This window comes from Ipomoea triloba, chromosome 10 (genome assembly GCF_003576645.1).
Source record: "Ipomoea triloba cultivar NCNSP0323 chromosome 10, ASM357664v1".
In the NCBI taxonomy this organism is placed as follows: domain Eukaryota; kingdom Viridiplantae; phylum Streptophyta; class Magnoliopsida; order Solanales; family Convolvulaceae; genus Ipomoea; species Ipomoea triloba.
Genome location: NC_044925.1, coordinates 29,015,697 through 29,037,338, shown reverse-complemented (window position 1 = coordinate 29,037,338; position 21,642 = coordinate 29,015,697). Strand labels below are relative to the sequence as shown.

Genomic DNA, 21,642 nt, shown 5'->3' with positions numbered 1-21,642 from the left:
AANCAAGGGTTCAAAATGGGCATGTATTTCTCAAGTGGGAGAAGATGCAGTTCAGTATATGATGATGGATGGTAGAGAGATACTTGGGAGACCAGACCGCCCAGAGTGAGAGTATGAGACTATAGCAAAATACTCCGAGATATGTTGTGCACATTGACACATATGGTTTGCAACTAATTAATTATTAATTATGTATACGATACAATACAATACTTGATAAACACCACCCCTACTGCTGAAATAAATACTAGCGCGCTGGCTGGCTGCGTTAATTTGTGTTTCGGTTTAAGCATATTTGCAATAATAATAATAATAATATCATGTACAAGATTTTACATGAAGCCCCGCCAACAGATTCAGGATACTAAGAAAAGGGCTACACCTCCATCGGTGATGCGCAACGTCGGCTACCTACCTATAACCTACCTATTCCCTGATTCCATCCACCACCACCACCACTATTATCATTTGCTTTTTGCGTTCCATTTATCTTAAACGTCAGTTCAGTTCAGATTAGTAGTATTGGAATCGCAATCATCTTCATCCTCCTGCTAAACACCAACCACAGTACTAAGTAAAAAGACAGCAAAATAATACAAGAATGAACAGAAAGATTATACTGAGAGGGAGGGAGTCTATGGAAGGCACTACCTGGCTTAAGTTAACATGCTATGAACAAATTGCTAAATGAAAAGCAGGAACTAGAGAGAGAGACAGAGAGAAGGCATCCCATACCATGAATGTGGATACTTCTACTCTCATTTTTCAAGCTGCCTTGTTATGTCTTTTCTAGCTTCTTCCAGCGCACCCACCAAATTCTCTGGCTTCTTTCCACCTGCCTGTGCAAAATTAGGTCTGCCGCCCCCTCCTCCACCACACAATTTAGCTATAGGCTTTATTATTTCACCTGCTTTAATTCCAAGATCTACTACTCCCGGGGTTAAAGCAACAACCAGACTGACCTTCTCTTCACTAGGGCATGAGCCTAGGATCACGGCAGCTGGATCTTGTAAGAAATCTACCAAATATTCTGCAGCACTCTTAAGAGAATCTGCATCAATATCTTCCATGCACTCAACTACCATCCTGCAAAACAGACTTCTTGAGGACTGTAACAATATATAAATAATATGAAGTCTGCTTGTTTGTCTGCTATGGTGCTTTATGGCTCTACAGATTGAATGAATGTCACTACTTGGAGAATAAAAACAGACAGACATATCAATGTTTGCTAGTTTTTCATGCCTGTAATATTTCCTATTATTTTGTGTACCTTTGTGAGTTATGGAGGATCAAGGCAAAGGAAAAAGGGGTAAGATTAATTTTAACATAATTGGGTCACTGATCTTTATACTCTGTATAAGAAGCTGGATAGCTAGAGAATATATTTTTTAGCTTGTACTTCTATTGCAACATAGTTACCTAATCTTTTTTGAAGTTCCAACGGTAAATGCCCTGTTAGCAACTGCTGATGCTTTGTAGATAGCAGCTTTTGCACGTGCAGCTGAAACTTCATTTCTTGCAGCGCGTAACTCTCCCATAAGAGCTTCCACCCTGGTTGGAACTTCTTCTGCTTTAACCTTTGGAAAAAAAAAAAAAAAAAAAAAAAAANAAAAAAAAAAAAAAAAAAAAAAAAAGTCTTTAATGCTAGTTCAAATGTTATGTTTTTTTTAAAAATTCGTATGCTTCTTGAATTTTGATGATTCATGGTAGTAGTAGCTACTAGGAGGATGTCTGAATAATAGTTAAGATCATCCTGCAGTTGGGCTAGAGAAAGAGGCAATGCCATATGAAAAACCCAACACGTCAAGAAAAAGAAAAATCTTACACAAATGGTAATGAATAATTGAATATAAGTATAAAGGAAAAGCATCATTTTCAGACAAGAAGAGAAAAGGTTGTGGGGTAGGGAGAGAAGCAGAGAAATCCTGAAGAAAAAAAAAAGCCATCTATGGTATTCCATACTTTGAGAGAGGAACATAGCTGCTTCATATAGTTATCTCTGGCAACGACATACTCTATAAAAGCATCACCAGCAACGGCTTCAATGCGCCTGGTTCCAGATGCAATTCCCTGTTCAGAAATTATTTTGAAGCCACGTATTTCAGAAGTATTACTGACATGAGTGCCACCACATAATTCCATTGACACACCAGGGACGTCGACCACGCGCACCTGTAGATCATCATATAATGAAGGTACATAAGACTAGAAGCATGGACCTGTGTAAGCCCGCAGACAACAAAGAGAGAGAAATCAATTAAATAAATGGTTTACTGTGTTGTTGAGATATATATAGGGATAATATTTTCAACCTGTTCTCCATATTTTTCTCCAAACATAGCAATAGCTCCAGCTCTTTTTGCATCAGTCAAGGACATGACTTTGGTTTCCAAAAATATTGCTTCTCCAATCCATGTGTTGATTAGTCTTTCAATTTCCATGAGCTCATTGTCTTGTAAAGGTCTATGGAAGTTGAAATCAAACCTAAGACGGTCAAAAGCCACCAATGAGCCAGCCTGAGATGTTTCCTGGCCTATTACTCTTTTAAGAGCTGATTGGAGCAAATGAGTAGCAGTATGATGAACCTGAAAAGAGAACATGCTAGAAGAGTGAAATGTTTCAAATTTGATGAAAAAATGCTTGAAAACAAAAATCAAAACAAACATATTAAATTAATAGAAATTGTTAAATATAATTGGAATCCTTGTAACAAGAATTGTTAAAACATACATACATTCATATTTCTAATAATCCAGTGTTCCATGAGCAGACCAAACACATTGAGGCGGATTGTCATTTCATTTTAGAAAAGATTAAATTAGGAACAATTTCTACGTTGTATGTACACAGTGGAGATTAGTTGGCAGATTTATTTACAAAAGGACTCAATAGCAATAGGATTGAGTTTAGCTGTAACAAGCTAGACACTATCAATATCTATGCTCCTGCTTGAGGGGGGGAGTGTTAAATGTAATATGAATCCTAGTAGGGTTTTGCTAATGTGGTTAGCCTACATGAAGCCCTGTGTGTGTCTGAGTGTATGCCATTATACACATTTTTTTATTAGGATTAATAAAAGTATCTTCTCAACAAGAATTAAGGCACCTAGAAATAAGCTAGTACAGATGGTATCACCAACTACACTCATGACTGTCTACTCTCAATCTGAGAGTCCAGAAGATATGTTATACCAATATTTCCATTCGCTAATAGATGCATATTATACATTACATATGCCAGTACCTTAGCTCCCTGTCTTAGCTTTGCATCTACTGCAGCTTCTACTTCTCCACCAACCTCCACTGTACCTTCCGTAATAGTTCCTTTGTGTACAAATACGCTATCAAGAGATTTCTGGACATCTTTAATTTCTATGACAGCTTTTGGATGGTTTCCGTCCTCCATGACATACAGGTAACCACGATCTCCAATTTGACCTCCTGATTCAGCATAAAATGGGGTTTTGTCAAGAAAAATGTCCACTTCACTTCCTTCAGAGACACATGACACAGGACTGCCCCTTACCAGCAAACCCTCAACCACTGCCTTGGCAGAAAGGGTATTATAACCAAGAAATTCAGTATCAGGAACACTCTCTGTTAGATTTGCACCATTTTCAACCATGAGTTTTACAGTATTATGTGCAGCTTGAGATTGGCGTCTTTGTTTCTCCATTTCTGTATCAAAGCTTTTCATATCTACACCAACACCAAGTTCATTAGCAACTTCATTGGTTATCTCCACTGGAAATCCATATGTGTCATACAAAAGAAATGCATCCTTGCCAGATATACAGGGAACATTTCCAGTTCCTTGAGAATTTGATACTGCATCTGCTAACATCTGCTCAAGAAGCTTTTCTCCCCTTTCTAGTGTGAGTACAAAACGAAGTTCCTCTCTTTTTAATTCGTCAACAATACGAGACGATTTTATCTTCAGATCAGGATCTATTTGGGTGCTTAACTCTATTACTTTCTCAGCTAGGATTGGCAAAAAAGCTCCTTCAACGTTGCCTGTCCCATCACCTTTTATACCAAGCAACCTGCCAGTTCGAACAGCCCTTCTAATGAGACGCCGAGCCACATATCCTCTTCCAATATTTGATGGGACAACTCCATCTGATATTAAAAATACAATTGCACGCATGTGGTCCCCAATGACCTGAAAGTTGTTAAAAATATTAAAGACAGAGTTGAGAGTTTTAAAAAGCTTTTAAGTCAGACAGGTAAGAACACATCTAAATGTCACAATCCCTTAAAAATAACTAACTTTAAGCTTGGTTTTTGTAGGTTCATCTGCAAGTGCATATGAGACATTTGCCAATTCTGAAGCCTTCTCTATGATGGGAAAGATTACGTCAGTCTCATAATTGTTTGGTACCTGAGTAAGAAACCAAGAAAACATGTAAATATATATATATATATATATATATATATATATATATATATATATATATATATATATATTGAAGTTAAACATTCCTGAGTATATCAAGAAAAATGATTTTTCATCAACTCAGGAAAATCATTGAAGAAAAGTTCCTTAGATCAAATATATCATCACATTGGCATAGAAATAGCTGTATCATAACTACCTTCTGCAGAATGCGAGCCATCCTCTCCAAGCCAAGTCCCGTATCTATGTTCTTTTGTTTTAAAGGTTCGAGTGAACCGTCATCTTTTTTGTTGTATTGCATAAATACAAGGTTGTAGAACTCTATAAATCTTGAGTCATCTCCAAGATCCTGGTATCAGTCAGCACAAAGAGAAATTAATGCAACATGTTCAGGTTTGGGTCCAGCTATGCCAACCACAGAATCCTCAGTAGGGAAAGGACAGACAGCAATAAATTATAGCCTATTCTTAAAAAGGAGAGTGGAAGAGAAGAAAATTCTCAGGACTGTCTCCACCTAGAGAGAGAATAAGAAATGACACTAAAATTGAAAAGAAAATTAAAAAAAATGGATTTTTTTTTTTAAAGATCACACTACTTACAGCATCTTCAGATCCCCTCTCAGGATGGAAATCATAATAAATTTCAGAGCATGGACCACAAGGACCAGTTATTCCACTGGTCCAAAAGTTGTCCTCTTCACCTAGTCTTTTTATTCGATCTTCAGGAACGCCTATCTGAGGGAAGAACCAAACTGAAAGTTAAAATTATGTCCATGCATTCTTTCTATTCTAACTAATATTTCATCTTTCATGAGTTCTCCATATTATTCATGAAAAACTAAATCTCTTCTTTACCACATTGTGCCATATTGCAAAAGTTTCATCATCGTCTTCATAAACACTAATCCATAATCTATCAGCTGCGAGTCCATATCTATAAGCAACCATATAAGAATTAATTAATCTATATTTACTTAGACAATTGAATATATGTTGATCCATATATGCAGCATAACTTGGAAAAAGCAAAGACTTAAATTTACCACTAGTCAATACCCAAACCTTCTAAAAAAAACAAGACAAAGGGGCAGATACAAAATGGAAGAAGACTCATGACACAAGTAGTGAAATCATATTGAGAGCCTGTCAATATATCACATTATATAAAATTCTTTTCCTCAAGATAACCCGGAGGTCAAGGATTGTTGCAAGGCTGCTTCTCCTTCAGATTGGCATTTTTCATTGAGAACACACAAGCAGAAATATGCATTTTCTCTTTTGAGTCCATCGATGTGAAACTTGGCACACAGTAAAGACATTAAGGTGATCAACCATGCACCATGCTAATAAAAAAAATGGGGATTAGCTACAGCCATTTAGGCCAGAGAAAAAGCTATCTTCTTTCTGACACAAAGAGAGCTAATATTCTTTCATTCCAATTAAGTAGAAAATGGATTAACTTTATATTAAGCTCATACTCTGATATTGAAAGCTCCCAGGCCCATCGGATTGCTTCCTCCTTGAAATAATCTCCAAAACTAAAATTCCCAAGCATTTCAAAGAAGGTATGGTGTCTAGAAGTTCGACCCACATTCTCAATGTCATTTGTACGTATGCATCTTTGAGAGGTAGCGGCACAAGGCACTTCCCTTGGTGCCTAAAGGAGAAAGAATCAAAACTGTTAAACTCAAAAAAAGCTATATATATATATATATATATATATATATATATTGTAAGGTGTCAGTGTGCAAGGCTTCTGCATCATGCAGAATCTGGGGAAAAAATAAGTGAAATGTCACCTTCCCAAGGAAGATGGGCTTGAACTGAAGCATTCCTGCAATTGTCAATAGAACAGTAGGATCATCTGGCACAAGAGACGAACTTGGAAGCACCTTGTGACCTCTAGCAGCATAGAAGTTGAGGAATCTCTGGCGTATAGAGTTGCCACTGGTTGGAAGATCCACGGAAATATCTTCTAATAGTTCCTCAGCCATGGGCTGTGCTGAAATTGAAAATAAGGTCCAACAAATTTGTGTGTATATACAGCATAACTAATTTCCTATTCACTGTAAACAAGAAACCCAATGTACCTCTTGTAGTGAACCATTCTCCCCTTACTCTCTTTGTATTAGACCACCGGCAGTACAAGCCACTATGGTAAATTAGAGAAACAGTGCTAATTACCGAGCTTGCACAATCCCTATAACCTGTATTTATGGTAACAGCTTTAATCTACTACTACATTTTAATGATATTTTTTTGAGAAAGGTAAAAATTATAATATAAACAAAAATGGCTGTTAGAACATTGAACTATGATGTTTTTGATGAACCCATGAAACATGAAACTCATAGTGATTAATGTGCACTCCGTTATGTTTAACCAATGGTTCTCAGTTCATATATATGTGTATATATATAAACACACAAAAACTTCAGTGTAGCAAAACATAGAATGAAATAGTACTCCGTAGAAATTCAATTCTTAAATGCGTTCTTCCATGAACGAAACCCTCACTGTCTGAAGATACGCATATGTAAATAGATACATAAGTGGGAATAAGTACATAGGCTCCAGATCAGATTGTAGAGAATTACCCGTGGCAAATGGAAGAGAAAATTTTGTGCTTATGACTGTAGTGGGAAAAGAGAGCATGGAATTCGATTCGCGGGCATTTTGAAGATAGTAGTAAGGGAGCTTCAGGCTGGCCATGACGGCTCCTCTCCCGCCGCACAGTGGAGTTCCTGCTGTTTCAGTTTGGTGGTTATGTACATTGGCATCTAAATCTAGATAAGCCTTCTCGTTTGAGGACATCCACAGACCACGACTGACTTGCGAGGCTAAAGAAAATGTTAAAAAATAACCTAAGCAATTGAGTTTTAGAATTTTTTTTATTTTTTTTTAAATAAGAGTCAAATTGACCACCAAATGTAACACGATAGTGCAATCAGCTCATTTGATCTAAAAAAAATGTGCAATTATTCCCCGTCCTTCCATCCTATTACCTAGCTGATGTGGACGCTTATCACATTTTATTTCATTTCCTTCACTTTTTCTTCCTAACACATGTCTTCCTCTTTCTTCCATTTGCTACTCTCCTTATTCGACAACAGCAACACTTTTTCTTCCTTCACTCAAAATATGCAAAACTAAAGCTACATCTCATAATTAGACTGATTAGCCTTGACTAGCCTAACACAATTCTTGACTCTAACCTTGTCACAAGAATCTCCTTCAATTTTCACACTCATGAAAAATTCTTAGTTCCAAAAGGGTTTCACTTAAATCCAACCTCAACCTATAATTCCCAATGTCGATACCCAAATTCCTTGCATGCGGCCTCTCCCCTCTCCGACAGCACCACAAGTTTCGTCTGGTTTTCTCCGTCAAGAATCTTGATGGACGATGATGATGATGGTGGAGTTTGACTGGCTAGGCGAGGAGAAGGAGAATTGCTTGGATGCCGGGACACCAAGACGGTGGCCAGGTCAGGAGTGGTGGCAGTCTCGGAGATGATGGAGGCTGGGTGGCGGCGAGACCGGACACAGCAGAGACGTCAATGACGGAGGACGGCGCTGGCTGCAACGAAGGAGACTTTCGTTCACCTTTTACCTGCATTTTTTTTAATAAACAACGGAGGGCAAAAATATATTTAAATACTGATTTTGTATTGTTCGATAATGATAGTGATCTTGATGTTTTGCAGTGGTGGAAAGACCATGAAATTTTTTTCCTATTTCATCTATTATTGCGAAATAAATTTTTGGACAACCGATTGGGATTGGCAAAACTTAGAGCACAAGAAAAAGATAAATCAAGCATCATCAATGATTTCTTTTCCGATGACCCAACCACTACTACAACCGAATGGGAACAAACTTACTCTTAAAAAAAGGCAAGAGAACGACGTAGGCTTTGATTCTTATTGAAGTTTCAATAAGATACGTAGGCAACTTAATCTTGGTAAAATTAAGTGTAAGTCCACAATTAGTCTTTTTTTTTTAGTTTAACATTAAAGTTTAGCAGAAAGCAATTGATGAACACGGGGAAGTAACATCATGAATGGCGATTTGGATCTCAACAGCATATTTCAAATGCATATTATATTATTATAGCCAATGTATTCTAGATTTATAAGGATTGAGTAGTCAATAATATATGAGATTGGTGTACAACATTTTCATTGATCTTGTTCCAGCTATTGTACTTGTATACTTATTACTTAGCAACACAAATACACAATCATCCATGGTTTGAACTGAAAGTTTTCAATTTACCTCTATTATATTTATATATCAACCAAATTGGAGCTCACCTATTTTAAAACAAGACATTTAAAAATAAAATACAAAACTAAAAATAAATAAATAAAACTCAACTCACGGACATTCTTAAAAATATAAAAAAATATTAAAAAAAAACAAAAAAATAAAACAAAACAAAACCAAATCACGGGTAAAAATAATTAAAAAATTCACCATTAGAACCAGAACCTTAATATAAGGTTTCGGTTCCGATTTGGCCATTTAAGGATAAGGAACCGGAACCAGCAGTTCTGAATCGGAACTGAAACCTTGGTCATATCTAGCAGAACATGCACCCCCATGACCGGGCACCAAGTGGAAGCTAACAACTGCTGCATATACTCAAACTTTATCGTGTGATCCTTAAGGAAACGGCCCACCAAGTCCCATCGCTCCATACTTTGATACGCTTCACACAACTCGATCAAGAGCTTCCATACCCCCCATCTCCCCATCTTCCAACGTCAGCCCAACACACCTCTCATCAATCGTAATGACATCCATAGAACAGCAACGTAATGAGCGAAAAACAAAATAGCATAACCGGAAAAACAAGACATGAAAGCAAACCAGAGAATAAAGTCCAAGACAAAAACAGGAAAAACCCTAAAAAAGCTAGAGAGAAATTAAATAATGCAAATTATAATAACTAAGAAATTGTGGTCAAGCGACATAATTGTGACTTTCACTCTCTCAAATGGGAAGTCACAAGTTCGAAACTTAGTGTATGGGTATCGTAGTGACTTTTTGTGCTTCAATAGGAAAACTATATTGTAACAGTTGAGCCAAAGTGTTTTGTGATTGTATTCAGAACAACAGAGGAGTCCTGGTAATACAATGAGACTTAGGCCTAAACTAACTCCAACAGAATAGGTGTACAGTTAAGTCAAAGCTGACACAATCAATTGTACCCTAATAGCTCTAACAGTAACAGAGTCATTAGCACTAAAAAAACAGGTGTGAAATGTCGTCCTTAGGAGATTGGGGGTTATGACACGTAGTATGCAATCACAAAAACTAGGCATTAGCACTAGAAAATCAATAAGAAGCTAAACAATTCCTAAAAGGTAGAACAAACACATATTAACAAGATATAAACACGAAACAAATAAGTAGGACTCAAGTTAGGAAGTATTGTCTTATAGATGCATAACACAACCTAAGGATTGGAGAAAAATCACACAACCAAGGGATAAAAGGGATGCATGTAGGAATCCTAGTCTAAGATCAGAGTCACTCTCGTGATCAATAAACAATGATTAGAACAAGAATTTATAGCACTCTCATGCATCAATTCCAAGTTCTTCAAGCACACAAGATATCTAAAGCCCTCAACTTCCCCCATTTTCATAGGAAAAACCGGGTTTATGCAAGGAGTGACTTGGAATCTTGACCCAATTCTCATTGAGGCTAAGAATCATCCAAAACATGATAATGAATGTTGTACACCAATCATTAACAATATACAAATGCAAATCCTTCATAAACTCAAGAACCATAGGTAGGCGAAAATCCCCTTTATGCAATAATCAAGAATATATCATCAAGATGGATAATACAACCCTATCCATTTTATAGATGGCTGGCATATCGGTACACACTGCCGATTGTTGACCTTGCTGCAAACCAAAGTTGAACCAATCAAAGAAAAGGGTCACGAGAACCACTATCCATCGCCGGTTGTCTAGGTCCCACCACCAGAACAATATTCACCGTCAGAGTTTGGCCAATATTCCCACCACTGGAGACCTGCTATTCAACTACTCAATTCTGGCCATTGAGGCCACTGATTTCTTGCACATTCACAACAACATTTGAAGGCACAATACCAAAAATAATAGGCTCTTCATCTTGATTTTGTGCACGATTTGAGGCCCCATTGCTGCATGCATCTCTAACGACTTGATTCTTCTAGTATAGAAAAAGGTCGTGTTGGCCTTCTTCCAAATTTGGAAGAAGGCAGTGGCGACCTTCTTCTTGGTGGGCGATGACAGAAAATGGCAATGGTGGGCGGTGAGTAAGCGGTAGACAGTCGTCGTAAAAGTGAGATGGCGGCGAATAAAGAACAAATTTAGAAGATTTTTTTTATTTTTAATTTATGATTATTATTATTACTAATTAAAAATTAAATTTAATATAATATATCATTTTTTAAAAAATATGTGGAAGCCACATTAGCTTGAAAAATCTAATCATCAAATAGTTTATCGATTACCTGAAGGTAACATGCAAAATACTGCTAATTACATTTTCTTTTGTAAGTTTGAAGTTCTGATTGAAACTTTTTTAAGTTGAAGGGCTTAATTGCATAAATCAATATAGTTAGAGGGCTTATTTGATAATTATCCTTATTAATTTAATATGTGAATCCATATATACTTGCGTGTTGCACGCGGACTCGATCGTTCTTGTTTCTCACTTAACAAATCTCCAAAGTCAAAAGTAATGAATTACTACAGTGCTGTTCTTTTATTAATAAAGATTAAATCTCAAAATCTGTGTTAAAAGTTGTGTGCTGTACGTACTGTTAAATTACACGCTTTAGTATGTCTTTAACTATTTAAGGCCAGCTGTTAATTATGCATACAGTGCGTAAGCGAATGCAAAAACATGATGACGTCACATTGCTTGCGTCGTAGACTCGTATAGTAGGTAGGTACCGTTCATTGTTGAACATGGACTACTCGGTAAAGGAAAGCAAATTCCAGAAATTGACCTCAGCCAGCGTTCCTGACTCAATGGGAATTAATTAAGAAAAAGGATAAATCAGATGATTCTAATTAATTTAATTATGACTTCAAGTCCAAATTGAAGAATACGCACTTATGTACAACGGAATAAGTTTTAAAAGTAAATTTTCAATTCCTTACCTAACTAACAATCTTCTTCTTCTAAATTAGATTTTTTCTTTTGTTTTTTTTTTTTTTTAAAAAGAATTATTTTTAAAAGACTTGATTTGGAGATTTGAATTTGACGCACTGCACTACTGCACTACACATCTGGCGGTCTATATATGCGGGTGGGTATAGCATAATTAAAGAAGAAAAGGAAATTAAATTGAAGGCACACAAAGAGAGGGAGAGAGAGAGAGAGAGAATAGAAGATCGAATTGAAGTGATTAAAGTAGGGAAGGATGGAAGATGGTGAGAGGATTGGATCATTGACGAGAATAGCTCCAGTGGATATCGGGGATGAGACGCCGGCACAAGTGCAGGCTTTTGGAGGTATTAGCGTGGAAGGAGATTCATCTTTGGAGAGAAACCCGTCCTACAAGGAGTTGGCTCCACTAGATTCGTGCCTCCCCATTACCGAATCCAGAAATGGCAACTTTTTCACCATCACCTCACATATGCTCTCATCTGGAATTGGACTCCAGGCCCTCCTTCTCCCAGTTGCATTCACCTCCCTTGGTTGGTATGTATATATTATGTCCCACACCTCACCTCAATTATATATATATATATATATATATATATTAGTCTCAATACATATACTATATATAGATCAGATCAGTGTAATTATATTATAAATAAAAGAATGACTCCTTTTTCAGTTTAATATTAACAGAGGAAGATCCAAGCTATGTAGGGTTGACTCTGACTGCAGTCAATCAATATATGTTTTATGGTCTTTTAATTATTATTATATTATTATTGCTTACATATATATATTAATGTTGCAATCAAGCAGGGTTTGGGGTATTATCTGTCTGTCGTTGCTATTTGTATGGCAACTGTATACCATATGGTTGTTGGTGGATCTTCACGAATCGACGACCACAGGGACTCGCTTCAGCAGATACACCCATCTCGCAATTGTAGCTTTTGGTTAGTAAAAAGAAAAAACAGAGTACAGTCTGTACAGTATTGACGAATTATGATTAAATATTAAATTAATGGGTGGCAGGTGGAAAAATGGGCAAGTTGGCAGCTATATTCCCAACAATGTATTTATCGGGAGGGGCGTGCGTGTTGCTAATAATCAACGGGGGAGGGAGCCTTCAGCTCTTCTACAAAACCATGTGCGGAGGTGATCCCAAATGCCACGACAAAGGACTTACTGGCGCTGAATGGTTCTTGGTGTTTCTTTGCATTGCCATCTTGATTGCCCTCTTCTTTCCCAACTTGAATTCCTTGGCTTGGGTTTCTCTCGTCGGTTCACTCATGGGTATTGCCTACTGTACTATACTCTGGACTTTATCCCTCACCAAAGGCAGGCCGCCGCAAGGAGTTACCTACGATCCACCTCAGCTTTCTACTTCAAAGCTGGACAGGTTCCGGGACATCGCAAATGCTCTTGCGCTCATCTCCCTTGCATTTAGAGGTCACAATATCATCCTAGAGATACAGGTGCGTACTATACTATACTATACTATGCATGCCGGCCTAGCTACTATACATACGGTGATCCATGAAATAATATATAGCTATATATCACGTCTGTACTAGTACCACTGGATGGCTGATGGATCGATCTCACTTGTTAGGGGACATTGCCTTCAAATTCAAAAGTTCCATTGCGCCGCCGCATGTGGAGAGGAGTAATTGCATCATATCTACTCATAGCATTATGTCATTTTCCGCTGGCCATTGCGGGGTATTGGGCTTATGGCAACCTGGTAATTATATACTCCATCTATATATATATATATTGTGACTTTTTTTTTATATTGTATATATGATTCAATTAATTAATTATATATATAAGATCCAATAAGGACTAAAGTTTATATACATAATACACCTACTGTATCGCATGTATACAGATGCCGACATCATATCAAAAAGGAGGAATATTAAATGCATTTGAAAAGTTCCACCAACATGACATATCGAAATCCTTAATGGGTGCGATATACATGATCATCATCATTGCCTGCTTGTGCACCTACCAAATCTACGCATTGCCGGTGTTGGACAACTGGGAAAGAATATACTTGAGCAAGAAAAAGATGAGCTGCCCAAAGTGGGTGCGAATAGGTCTCAAAGTTTTGTTTGGTGGATTGACCTACTTAGTATCAGTAGCTTTCCCGTTCTTGGGAAGTTTGGCAGGCTTCATTGGCTCCATCGCACTGCCACTTACTTTGGCTTATCCATGTTTTATGTGGATTGCCATGAAAAAACCTCGTCCCTACAGCTTAGTGTGGTGCGTCAACATGGGTCTAGGTTGTTTAGGCATGTTGATGTGTACGGTATTGGCGACTGCAACATTGTGGAATTTGATAGGTAATGGCTTGCACGCTAATTTTTTTAATCCTTAATTGAAGCATGCATGTTGGATTGTTAATTATTAATGTGTATGCATACATACATACATAGGTATGAGTGGTAGCTACATAGAATTGAAGGGGCATACATTGTAACCATCTATTAGTGACCATGTCCACTTTAAAATGCACAATTATTAAAGTATGTAAAAATGGAGGAAAATGTGTGTAACTTCCCAACGCATGTAAAAATAACAATCATATGTCTATTTTAATTTCAAAAAGAAATTTTGATGGAGAGCACTCTTTTCAATATATATATATATAGATACTAGTTATTGCATTATTGTGTTATGTGGAGTGTAGTAAAGCGCATTTAGTAATTATTATGGCACTTGCTGGATGGTGTACGTGGATGGAAAATTAGTGGAGGGTGACGAAAATTGAGTACAGTGCGTAGTGAATTCCAACTCACGAATGAAGCAATAATTAATTGAGGAAAGAAAGAATGTTTTGTTACGGTAAAACATTATTTCATGTAACGTAACACGAATAAAAGGTACGGAGTACATTTTATTTAAAACTATATTATTTAAAAATAATTATTTAAATATTAAAGATATATTATTTTATATATTATCAAATAACGTACTTTCAATACATAAATAATATATATTTAATATATTAAAAATATATTTTTTTATTTATGATTTACACAACTATGTAAATCGTAATATATAAGAAAAATTGCATGTTACGGTGATGAAGACTGGAGAAAATGAATGTCATAGTTTTTCAGGAAGCCCAAATGAAAATTTATCAGCCCGACATGCATCGTATTTCCCTTTTACAACTTAGCCCATGTTCCAACAAAATGACCCATGCCCAGGGATCTCAATCTAAGTTGTTATATAGCAATCGTTATATCGTAGACCATGGTGCATATAACGATGTGCACCCTGGTTCAAAATGACGTCGTTTTAATGTTAGTGGATGCGGACGCGAATGACTCCAGGGAATTCATTATCTATAATACACATAATCATTATCTAGAATATACAGAACGTTTGCTTAGAATACACATAATGTTTGTCTAGAATACACAAAATATTGACACAAAATACACAGAACTCATCCTCCTAACATTCGAATGCACAAACACATCACAACATGTGTTAATAACATGAATACACAGAATATTGACACAAAATACACAGAACACATCATCCTAAACATTCGAATGCACAAACACATCACAACATGTGTTACTAACATGAATCCACATAACGGTTTCCTAGAATACACAGAATGATTGTATGGAATACACAAAACGATTACCTAGAATAACATAAATACAGAGATCGACCGAAACGGGAAACGTGATTTCCAAAAAAAGGAAAGGTTAGTTTATAATGCTTAAAACGACGTCGTTTACGTACATGGTGCACATTGCTATGTGCACCGTGGTGCACGGTATAATTTGCCGTTATATAGTGAACCATGATTTACACAATGCTAGATGGATCATGGTTATCAAATGATATTTTTGTGTTGTTATAGTAAAATTAGTGTGTGTCAAAAAATGAAACTAAAAAAAAAGAACTTATTTATTATCAAATGAAACTGTAGTATAATTAAAATGATATTCAGTGTTGCTATAATGAAATTAGGGCATGTTTGGTTCGCAGGAAGTGGAATTCCATGGGAAGTGGATTCCTCAAAATCAAAGGAATTGCTCTTTTCCTATGTTTGGTTCACTGGAATTTGTTTTCCATTGGAACTTCAATTCTTCATTTGGGAGGAAAACAATATCCAAACTACACCTTAGGATTTTGTTTTCCAGTACTGTTGGAAAGAAAAATAGGGTTGTCAAGACTATTTTACCCTTGTTCTTTTCTTCTTCCTCTTCCAGTTTCTTCCTATTCTTCTCCATTCGACGATGTACCTCCTCCAGCTAGCCAGTCGCAACCTTGTCTTCTGCTGCCTCAGCTCTACGCCTCCGCTCGCCGCGCCTCCGCTTGCCGCGACGTCGCGAGTCCACCTCTTTCCTTTGGCTCTGATCTGGTGACTGCTTCGAGAATGAGTGAATAATGAAGAAACCTAATTACCTGAACGTAATTGTATTAACAGTATATTGGATTGTTCAATATTGTTCAATATTGGGCATTTGTGCCCCCAAATTGAAATAAAGGTTGTGAACTTGTACTTTACTCGTTTAGGCTAATAATAATAATAATAATAATAATAATAATAGGGGCATTTAAGTCTTTATACGCATTATTTCTTACCATTATAAATCCAACCAAACAATAGAATTTATCTTCCTGATAACTACTTTTCCACGAAATTTCACTTCCACTTCCCTTCAAATATTTTCCGCGAACCAAACGAGACTTTAGTGTTTGTGAAAAATGAAACTAAAATTCAAAACTTATACAATAAAATATATTGTCAATAATTTTATTTATTTAAACAAAACATTAGAGATCACTTTATTCACACATTATTCTTCTCCCATCAAATTAAAATTTCTTTTGTTATAATTCTCTCACTCCAACCAAACCCTCCCTTAAAAATTAGTCTAAAGTAAGCTAGAAAATAGAAACTGTTTAAAAAAAAAAAAAAAACAGCAATTTTCCAACCTTAATCTTAATGAACGAGCATGTCCCACTTATTGTGCCGTACAAAGGTCAAATAGCTCGCGGCTGCTCCTGAGAAAGAAATGGCGAACTCGTCGGAATCAGGCCGGGAAAATGAGATCTCCCTGGATAGTCTTCCGTCTGCACTCCTCGCTACCATGATGACGAAGCTAGACGTTCCTTCCATCCGCTCCATCGCATGCACTTGCAAGACCTTCTACTCCTGTGCCTCTCACATCCTCTCTTTCCTTCCCAGCTTCCATCTTCTCGTAAATTCAATTCCTAACTGCCATTCTTTTCTTGATTTTCCTAAAATTTTCTTCATTTCCAAATCTTAATTAATCTTTAATTTCTTAAGGATATTGCTCCTTCCGCGGATATGCTGAGACCATTGTTGCCCCCCAACCCTTACCTTAGAAGCTTAAAGCTGGATTGCACTCGCCTCGACGATTCCTCCCTCGATTTCATTCTTCGTCCGACTTTGCAAGAGCTTTGCCTCCATAATTGCTCTGATTTTAGTGGAAAGCTTCTTTCTCAAGTCGGTCGTGGCTGCACAGATCTCAGGTAGTTATTTCGTCATTTCTCTTTGTAATCTTTTTCCTGCCTTTTTTTTTTTTAAAATAATTTTCTTTTATGAATCTGTTTCTGAAATTGAAAAGGTTTCCTTCTTTATCAATTAGTCATGGGTTGTATTGGGCTTTTCTAAGTTATGCTGTCCATGAAATGCTACTCTGTTTGATGTTAGGGTGTACTAGTTGTTACCTTTGTTTTTGGAATGCTGCTATTCAGGTTTCTATATTTGAGTTCAGTGGCAGACAAAAGAGGGAGATCAATTGATGTATCTGATCTTGAGGAGTTACTCAGTGGTTGCACTCAGTTGGAAGTAAGACTTCACTGTACAAATGGCTTTTTTAGGAATATTCTTGATATAACAAATTTACCCAACCTAAAAATCACATGTTCTATTAAAAAAAATCCTTCTTTTTAGTCCTTCCCACAAAGAGGAATTGCCTGAAGTTCTTAAATGAGCAGTGCTGTTAATACTATTCCATATGGAACTTGGTTGAGGTTTTATTTCAAATAGGTAAACAAATATAGCAACCAATGCATTGTCACACACTACACAAGGGTGGCTGCTGAGGTAGCTTTTATATGGAAGCAGTATAAAAGTCATCAAATTCTAGATTAACAGGCAACAAAGAGAAAATACATGCTAAAAAAGAACCTCATTAAACTGTACTGAGCAATGCCCTGTGCTAAGTTAAAACTTAGTCTACGCAGATCTGAAATAAGCCTAGTAGCTCTCAATCTGGCTCAACTGATATATACCCCCTACTAGAGAGAGATCAACTTGCTCTTGGTCCTAAATTTTTACCTTTTTTAAAAGAAAGATAGATGAACTGGCAGATTTTACTTGTCTTGGTGTCTTTTTTGTCTTATGCTTTAGTTCCAAATGCTACTCCAGAAATTAGGTTTTAGTGAGTGGTATTTTCATGTTCCTCTAGGAAAATTTGGCATTTTTGAGTAGTTTTTTATTTTCTTATCCTGTTGTGTTATTTTGTAGACAATGATCCTGATGTTTGATGTCTCTATATTCTTGCGCCACAATTTTGCTCGTGTATGGGCTCTGGCCCCTGTCACTCTTTCTTCACTGGAAATTGGGTACATTTCTTCAGTAATGGTGACTGAACTGCTTAGTCCTCCTGTGGTTCCACAACAGTCACTGAATTATATCCAACCATCTGTATTGCCTGGAATACAGAAGCTATGCCTTTCAGTGGACTATATTACTGACACTATGATCAGTACAATATCTAGAAGTCTATGCTTATTGACCTACTTGGATCTTCGAGACTCACCCATCATGGAACCAAGAATGGCATTTGACCTTACAAATGCTGGACTTCAACAGATTAACCCACATGGAAAACTAAAGCATCTCTCTTTGATAAGAAGCCAGGAGATTTTTCCTGCATACTTCAAGAGAGTTAATGATCTGGGGATTCTTCTTATGGCTGACAGGTGCTCAAGCATGGAAAGTATTTGTCTGGGTGGTTTCTGTCAGGTTACAGATACAGGGTTCAAGACAGTTTTACATTCATGTGCTAATTTATTTAAGCTTAGGGTGTCACATGGACCACTGTTGACAGATCTTGTATTTCATGACATTGCTGCAACTTCCCTAACCCTAACACATGCTAGTTTAAGGTGGTGTAATCTTTTGACAAACTATGCTGTTGCAAGATTAGCGTCCAACAGAAATCTTAGTATGCTTGACTTAAGGGACTGTAGAAATCTTGGGGATGAAGCCCTTCGAGCCATCAGTTCACTTCCAAAGTTGAAGGTTTTGCTTATAGATGGTTCTGATATAAGTGATGCTGGATTTTCCTACTTTTCAAAAGGTGTAATGAATTCTCTGGTTTCATTGTCTGTGCGAGGATGCAAGAGACTTACAGACAAATGTATTTCTTTTCTCTTTGAAGGGTCTTCCAAACAGGAATTGAGAGAATTGGACTTGTCAAACATTCCCAACTTCTCTGATGCTGGTATACTTTCACTTGTGAAGAGTCGTATTCCTATATTTGAGCTTAGAGTGCGGCAGTGTCCTTTGATAGGTGATACTTCAGTTATGGTGTTAGCTTCAATGAAGTTTGAGGAGGTTGGGTGGCAGGGAAGTAGCTTACGACTATTGGACCTTTATAACTGTGGTGGCATAACTCAACTTTCATTCCAATGGTTGAAGAAGCCTTACTTCCCTAGACTAAGATGGCTGGGAGTTAGTGGGAATGCAAACAGGGATATGGTGGATAACGTAGCCCGAAATAGGCCATACGTGCATGTTACATGTCGTGGGGAGGAGTTGGGTATCGACCAATGGGATACTTCTGACGATCTGTACATGCATGACTATGATGAAGTTGATGAGCTGGAGCAGTGGCTTCTTGAAGGAGATAATGAGAGTGATGAAGAGATGGAAGAAGGTGCAAATGCTGGTGATAACTTAGAGTGAGATGTGAAGTTTCAGTGTGTTTGTAAATTTGCTGTAAATATAATAATGCTTTTGTGTTCCTTTTTTTTTTTTTGAAAACATGCTTTCGTGTTCCTAGTTATGAGTAGATTGTAGTGAATTGGATGCTCAGCTTTGTTTGTCTGCTGTTGTGTAGGTTTGAATGAAGAAGGAAATGTATTTGAAAAGGAGCTGTGATTGGGGGGTCGATTTTGGTTGTAAATGTAGATTCTTTTTATTAAAGGAAAAAAAGAGGTTGTTTTAGTTTGTACTTGAGAAGTGGACATGACAATGTCCAGCATAAAGCCTATTGGTCCTGGTATTGGTCCAAACAAGCTAAACGCCTTTTACCCCTTCGTCAGCAGTCACCCCGGCGATGGGAGTATACTCCCCGTCCTCGGGGAAATTTAGCGGGGACGGGGAACCTCCATCCCCGGTCAAACTCATAGTCAAAAGTGTCAAATTAGTATAATTTTAAAAAAAAAATGTATTTTATAAATTTACAAATTTTTTTTTGAGTACTATTGACTCTTCCGTCCCCAGGAGAAATTTAGCTGGGACAGGGAATCTCCATCTCCAGTCAAACTCATAGCTTTCATGTGGGAGTGTAAATCGGGTACCACTAAATCACAATATATTTGGCACATCACACTCCTTTAAACAAATACATATGGCAATTAACACATGTAACACAGTTAATACATCAACACATGACAATTAACACAGGAGGTGTGTAAATGTGTATGTTACTCCTAATTCCTAATATACATATATATATATATATATATATATATATATATATATATATATATATTATTCGGGGAAGGTGAGGGGTATCCCCGTCCTTTATTTAAAAGGCAACAATTTCATCAAGTTTTATTTCTCATTAACAATAATTATTGGTAAATTAAATTTTCCACTGCACTTCAGCATCTACGAATCATAACTGATAGATAAAGGTATATACCCGACCTAATCTGATGACCTCGCAGTTAACCAAGAAGAAGTTGGGAGAGGGGCGAGAAGGACTTGGGGTCGCCTAAAGCGAGAAGACCGCCAAGGACTAAACGAGTGGATTCCTTTGGAGGTGTCAAGCAAGGGGCAAGTGCTAAATAATATGCCAAATGCGACAGATAGATTATATATATATATCATGCTTAATAATTACCAATTCGATTTACTGTACAGAAAAATATATTCTGCTCGATTGATCTAACATGCAATATTATATAATGCATATATACATCTATTATTACAGATTATTTTCATTTCCATGCATTGAAATGAATTTAACAATATCTATTTTTATTATTAAAGAGAGTTACAGCTACAAGTCCAAAACACCATACACTCGGAACACTAGTGTGAACTAATCATATCCGACATTATATTAAGTTAAGGGAGTGCTTGGTTGGATGAAAAACATTTTTCATGGAAAATATTTTTTAAAAAGTAGAGGAAAATGATGTTTTATATTGTTTGGCTGAATGAAAAATATTTTTCATTGGAATTCTACTTCGTAAAAGTGAAGGAAAACAAAATCCTAACAAAAGATTGATATATGACTCTATTAGAGTCAGATAACTTGGCGTCACTAGACCACAAGGTCTTTGACGTCTCATCAAAGTTTATTAATTACACATGTATATAATTTATTATCACTATTATTATTAAAAGCATATTAGTCTTTATATTCATAATTCCTTACTATTCTAAACCCAATAAAATAATGAAATTTATATTCATAATAATTTCTTTTCTACCAACTACATAATGAACTCTTTTCTTGATAATTTATTTTTCATGGAATTTAAATTTTATTTCTTTCAAATATTTTACAGCGAACCAAACAGATTATAAGTGATGCCAATACTTTGACCTTAGAAAAAAAAAAAGAAAAGAATATTGAGTTGTTGAATATGGATGAGAGGATAAGATTATGTATACATCAGGGAGAGGTGAGAGGCGCATATTCCATCGGCATCTAGTCGCCGCATGTGCTGGCAGACTGCGTGTTAAGATTAAAGTGGCCCTTGGAAACTCCGAAAGGACAGTTTTGCCACGTAGGAAATCAACTTCACTCGTGTCT

At 36.7% G+C, this 21,642-nt stretch overlaps 3 protein-coding genes across 5 annotated transcripts; 2 read left to right on the top strand and 1 right to left on the bottom strand.

Moving 5' to 3' along the window:
- Window positions 1-149: 149 nt before the first annotated feature.
- On the bottom strand, window positions 150-7,208 carry LOC116032008 (alanine--tRNA ligase, chloroplastic/mitochondrial). Of its 3 annotated transcripts, none has more exons than XM_031274394.1 (14): window positions 6,995-7,208; window positions 6,488-6,604; window positions 6,197-6,399; window positions 5,876-6,054; window positions 5,253-5,331; window positions 4,998-5,132; window positions 4,598-4,747; window positions 4,273-4,383; window positions 3,247-4,164; window positions 2,316-2,588; window positions 1,966-2,175; window positions 1,423-1,580; window positions 736-1,086; window positions 150-551 (listed from the first exon to the last, which is right to left on the bottom strand). In XM_031274394.1, the coding sequence occupies exons 1-13, from the start codon at window positions 7,107-7,109 to the stop codon at window positions 759-761; spliced, it is 2,976 nt and encodes a 991-aa protein (XP_031130254.1). In that variant the 5' UTR covers window positions 7,110-7,208; the 3' UTR covers window positions 150-551; window positions 736-758. The 3 variants fall into 3 exon arrangements, with proteins under 3 accessions (XP_031130254.1, XP_031130253.1, XP_031130255.1); XM_031274393.1 differs by having other exon boundaries at window positions 162-548; XM_031274395.1 differs by lacking the exon at window positions 6,995-7,208 and having other exon boundaries at window positions 162-548; window positions 6,197-6,394; window positions 6,488-6,603.
- A 4,493-nt stretch (window positions 7,209-11,701) lies between these two features.
- LOC116032049 (lysine histidine transporter-like 8) lies at window positions 11,702-14,207 on the top strand. Its single transcript, XM_031274438.1, has 5 exons — window positions 11,702-12,115; window positions 12,392-12,528; window positions 12,608-13,050; window positions 13,188-13,319; window positions 13,467-14,207. The coding sequence occupies exons 1-5, from the start codon at window positions 11,835-11,837 to the stop codon at window positions 13,959-13,961; spliced, it is 1,488 nt and encodes a 495-aa protein (XP_031130298.1). The 5' UTR covers window positions 11,702-11,834; the 3' UTR covers window positions 13,962-14,207.
- Window positions 14,208-16,567: 2,360 nt separating this feature from the next.
- LOC116032594 (F-box/LRR-repeat protein 10) lies at window positions 16,568-19,817 on the top strand. Its single transcript, XM_031275239.1, has 4 exons — window positions 16,568-16,815; window positions 16,905-17,110; window positions 17,336-17,429; window positions 18,111-19,817. Exons 1-4 carry the CDS (start codon window positions 16,630-16,632, stop codon window positions 19,554-19,556), a joined length of 1,932 nt encoding a protein of 643 aa, XP_031131099.1. The 5' UTR covers window positions 16,568-16,629; the 3' UTR covers window positions 19,557-19,817.
- Window positions 19,818-21,642: the final 1,825 nt, after the last annotated feature.

Excerpts from the sequence above, each read along its gene's own strand:
- LOC116032008 (XM_031274394.1), bottom strand. The coding sequence starts at position 7,109 with ATGGCCAGCCTGAAGCTCCCTTACTACTATCTTCAAAATGCCCGCGAA. Across the intron at positions 2,589-3,246 it reads AGCTAAGACAGGGAGCTAAG|GTTCATCATACTGCTACTCA; the intron begins GTACTGGCATAT and ends TTCTCTTTTCAG. Across the intron at positions 1,087-1,422 it reads GGAACTTCAAAAAAGATTAG|GATGGTAGTTGAGTGCATGG; the intron begins GTAACTATGTTG and ends TCTGTTTTGCAG.
- LOC116032049 (XM_031274438.1), top strand. The coding sequence starts at position 11,835 with ATGGAAGATGGTGAGAGGATTGGATCATTGACGAGAATAGCTCCAGTG. Across the intron at positions 12,529-12,607 it reads TCTCGCAATTGTAGCTTTTG|GTGGAAAAATGGGCAAGTTG; the intron begins GTTAGTAAAAAG and ends AATGGGTGGCAG. Across the intron at positions 13,320-13,466 it reads ATTGGGCTTATGGCAACCTG|ATGCCGACATCATATCAAAA; the intron begins GTAATTATATAC and ends GCATGTATACAG.
- LOC116032594 (XM_031275239.1), top strand. The coding sequence starts at position 16,630 with ATGGCGAACTCGTCGGAATCAGGCCGGGAAAATGAGATCTCCCTGGAT. Across the intron at positions 17,111-17,335 it reads CGTGGCTGCACAGATCTCAG|GTTTCTATATTTGAGTTCAG; the intron begins GTAGTTATTTCG and ends GCTGCTATTCAG. Across the intron at positions 17,430-18,110 it reads GTGGTTGCACTCAGTTGGAA|ACAATGATCCTGATGTTTGA; the intron begins GTAAGACTTCAC and ends GTTATTTTGTAG.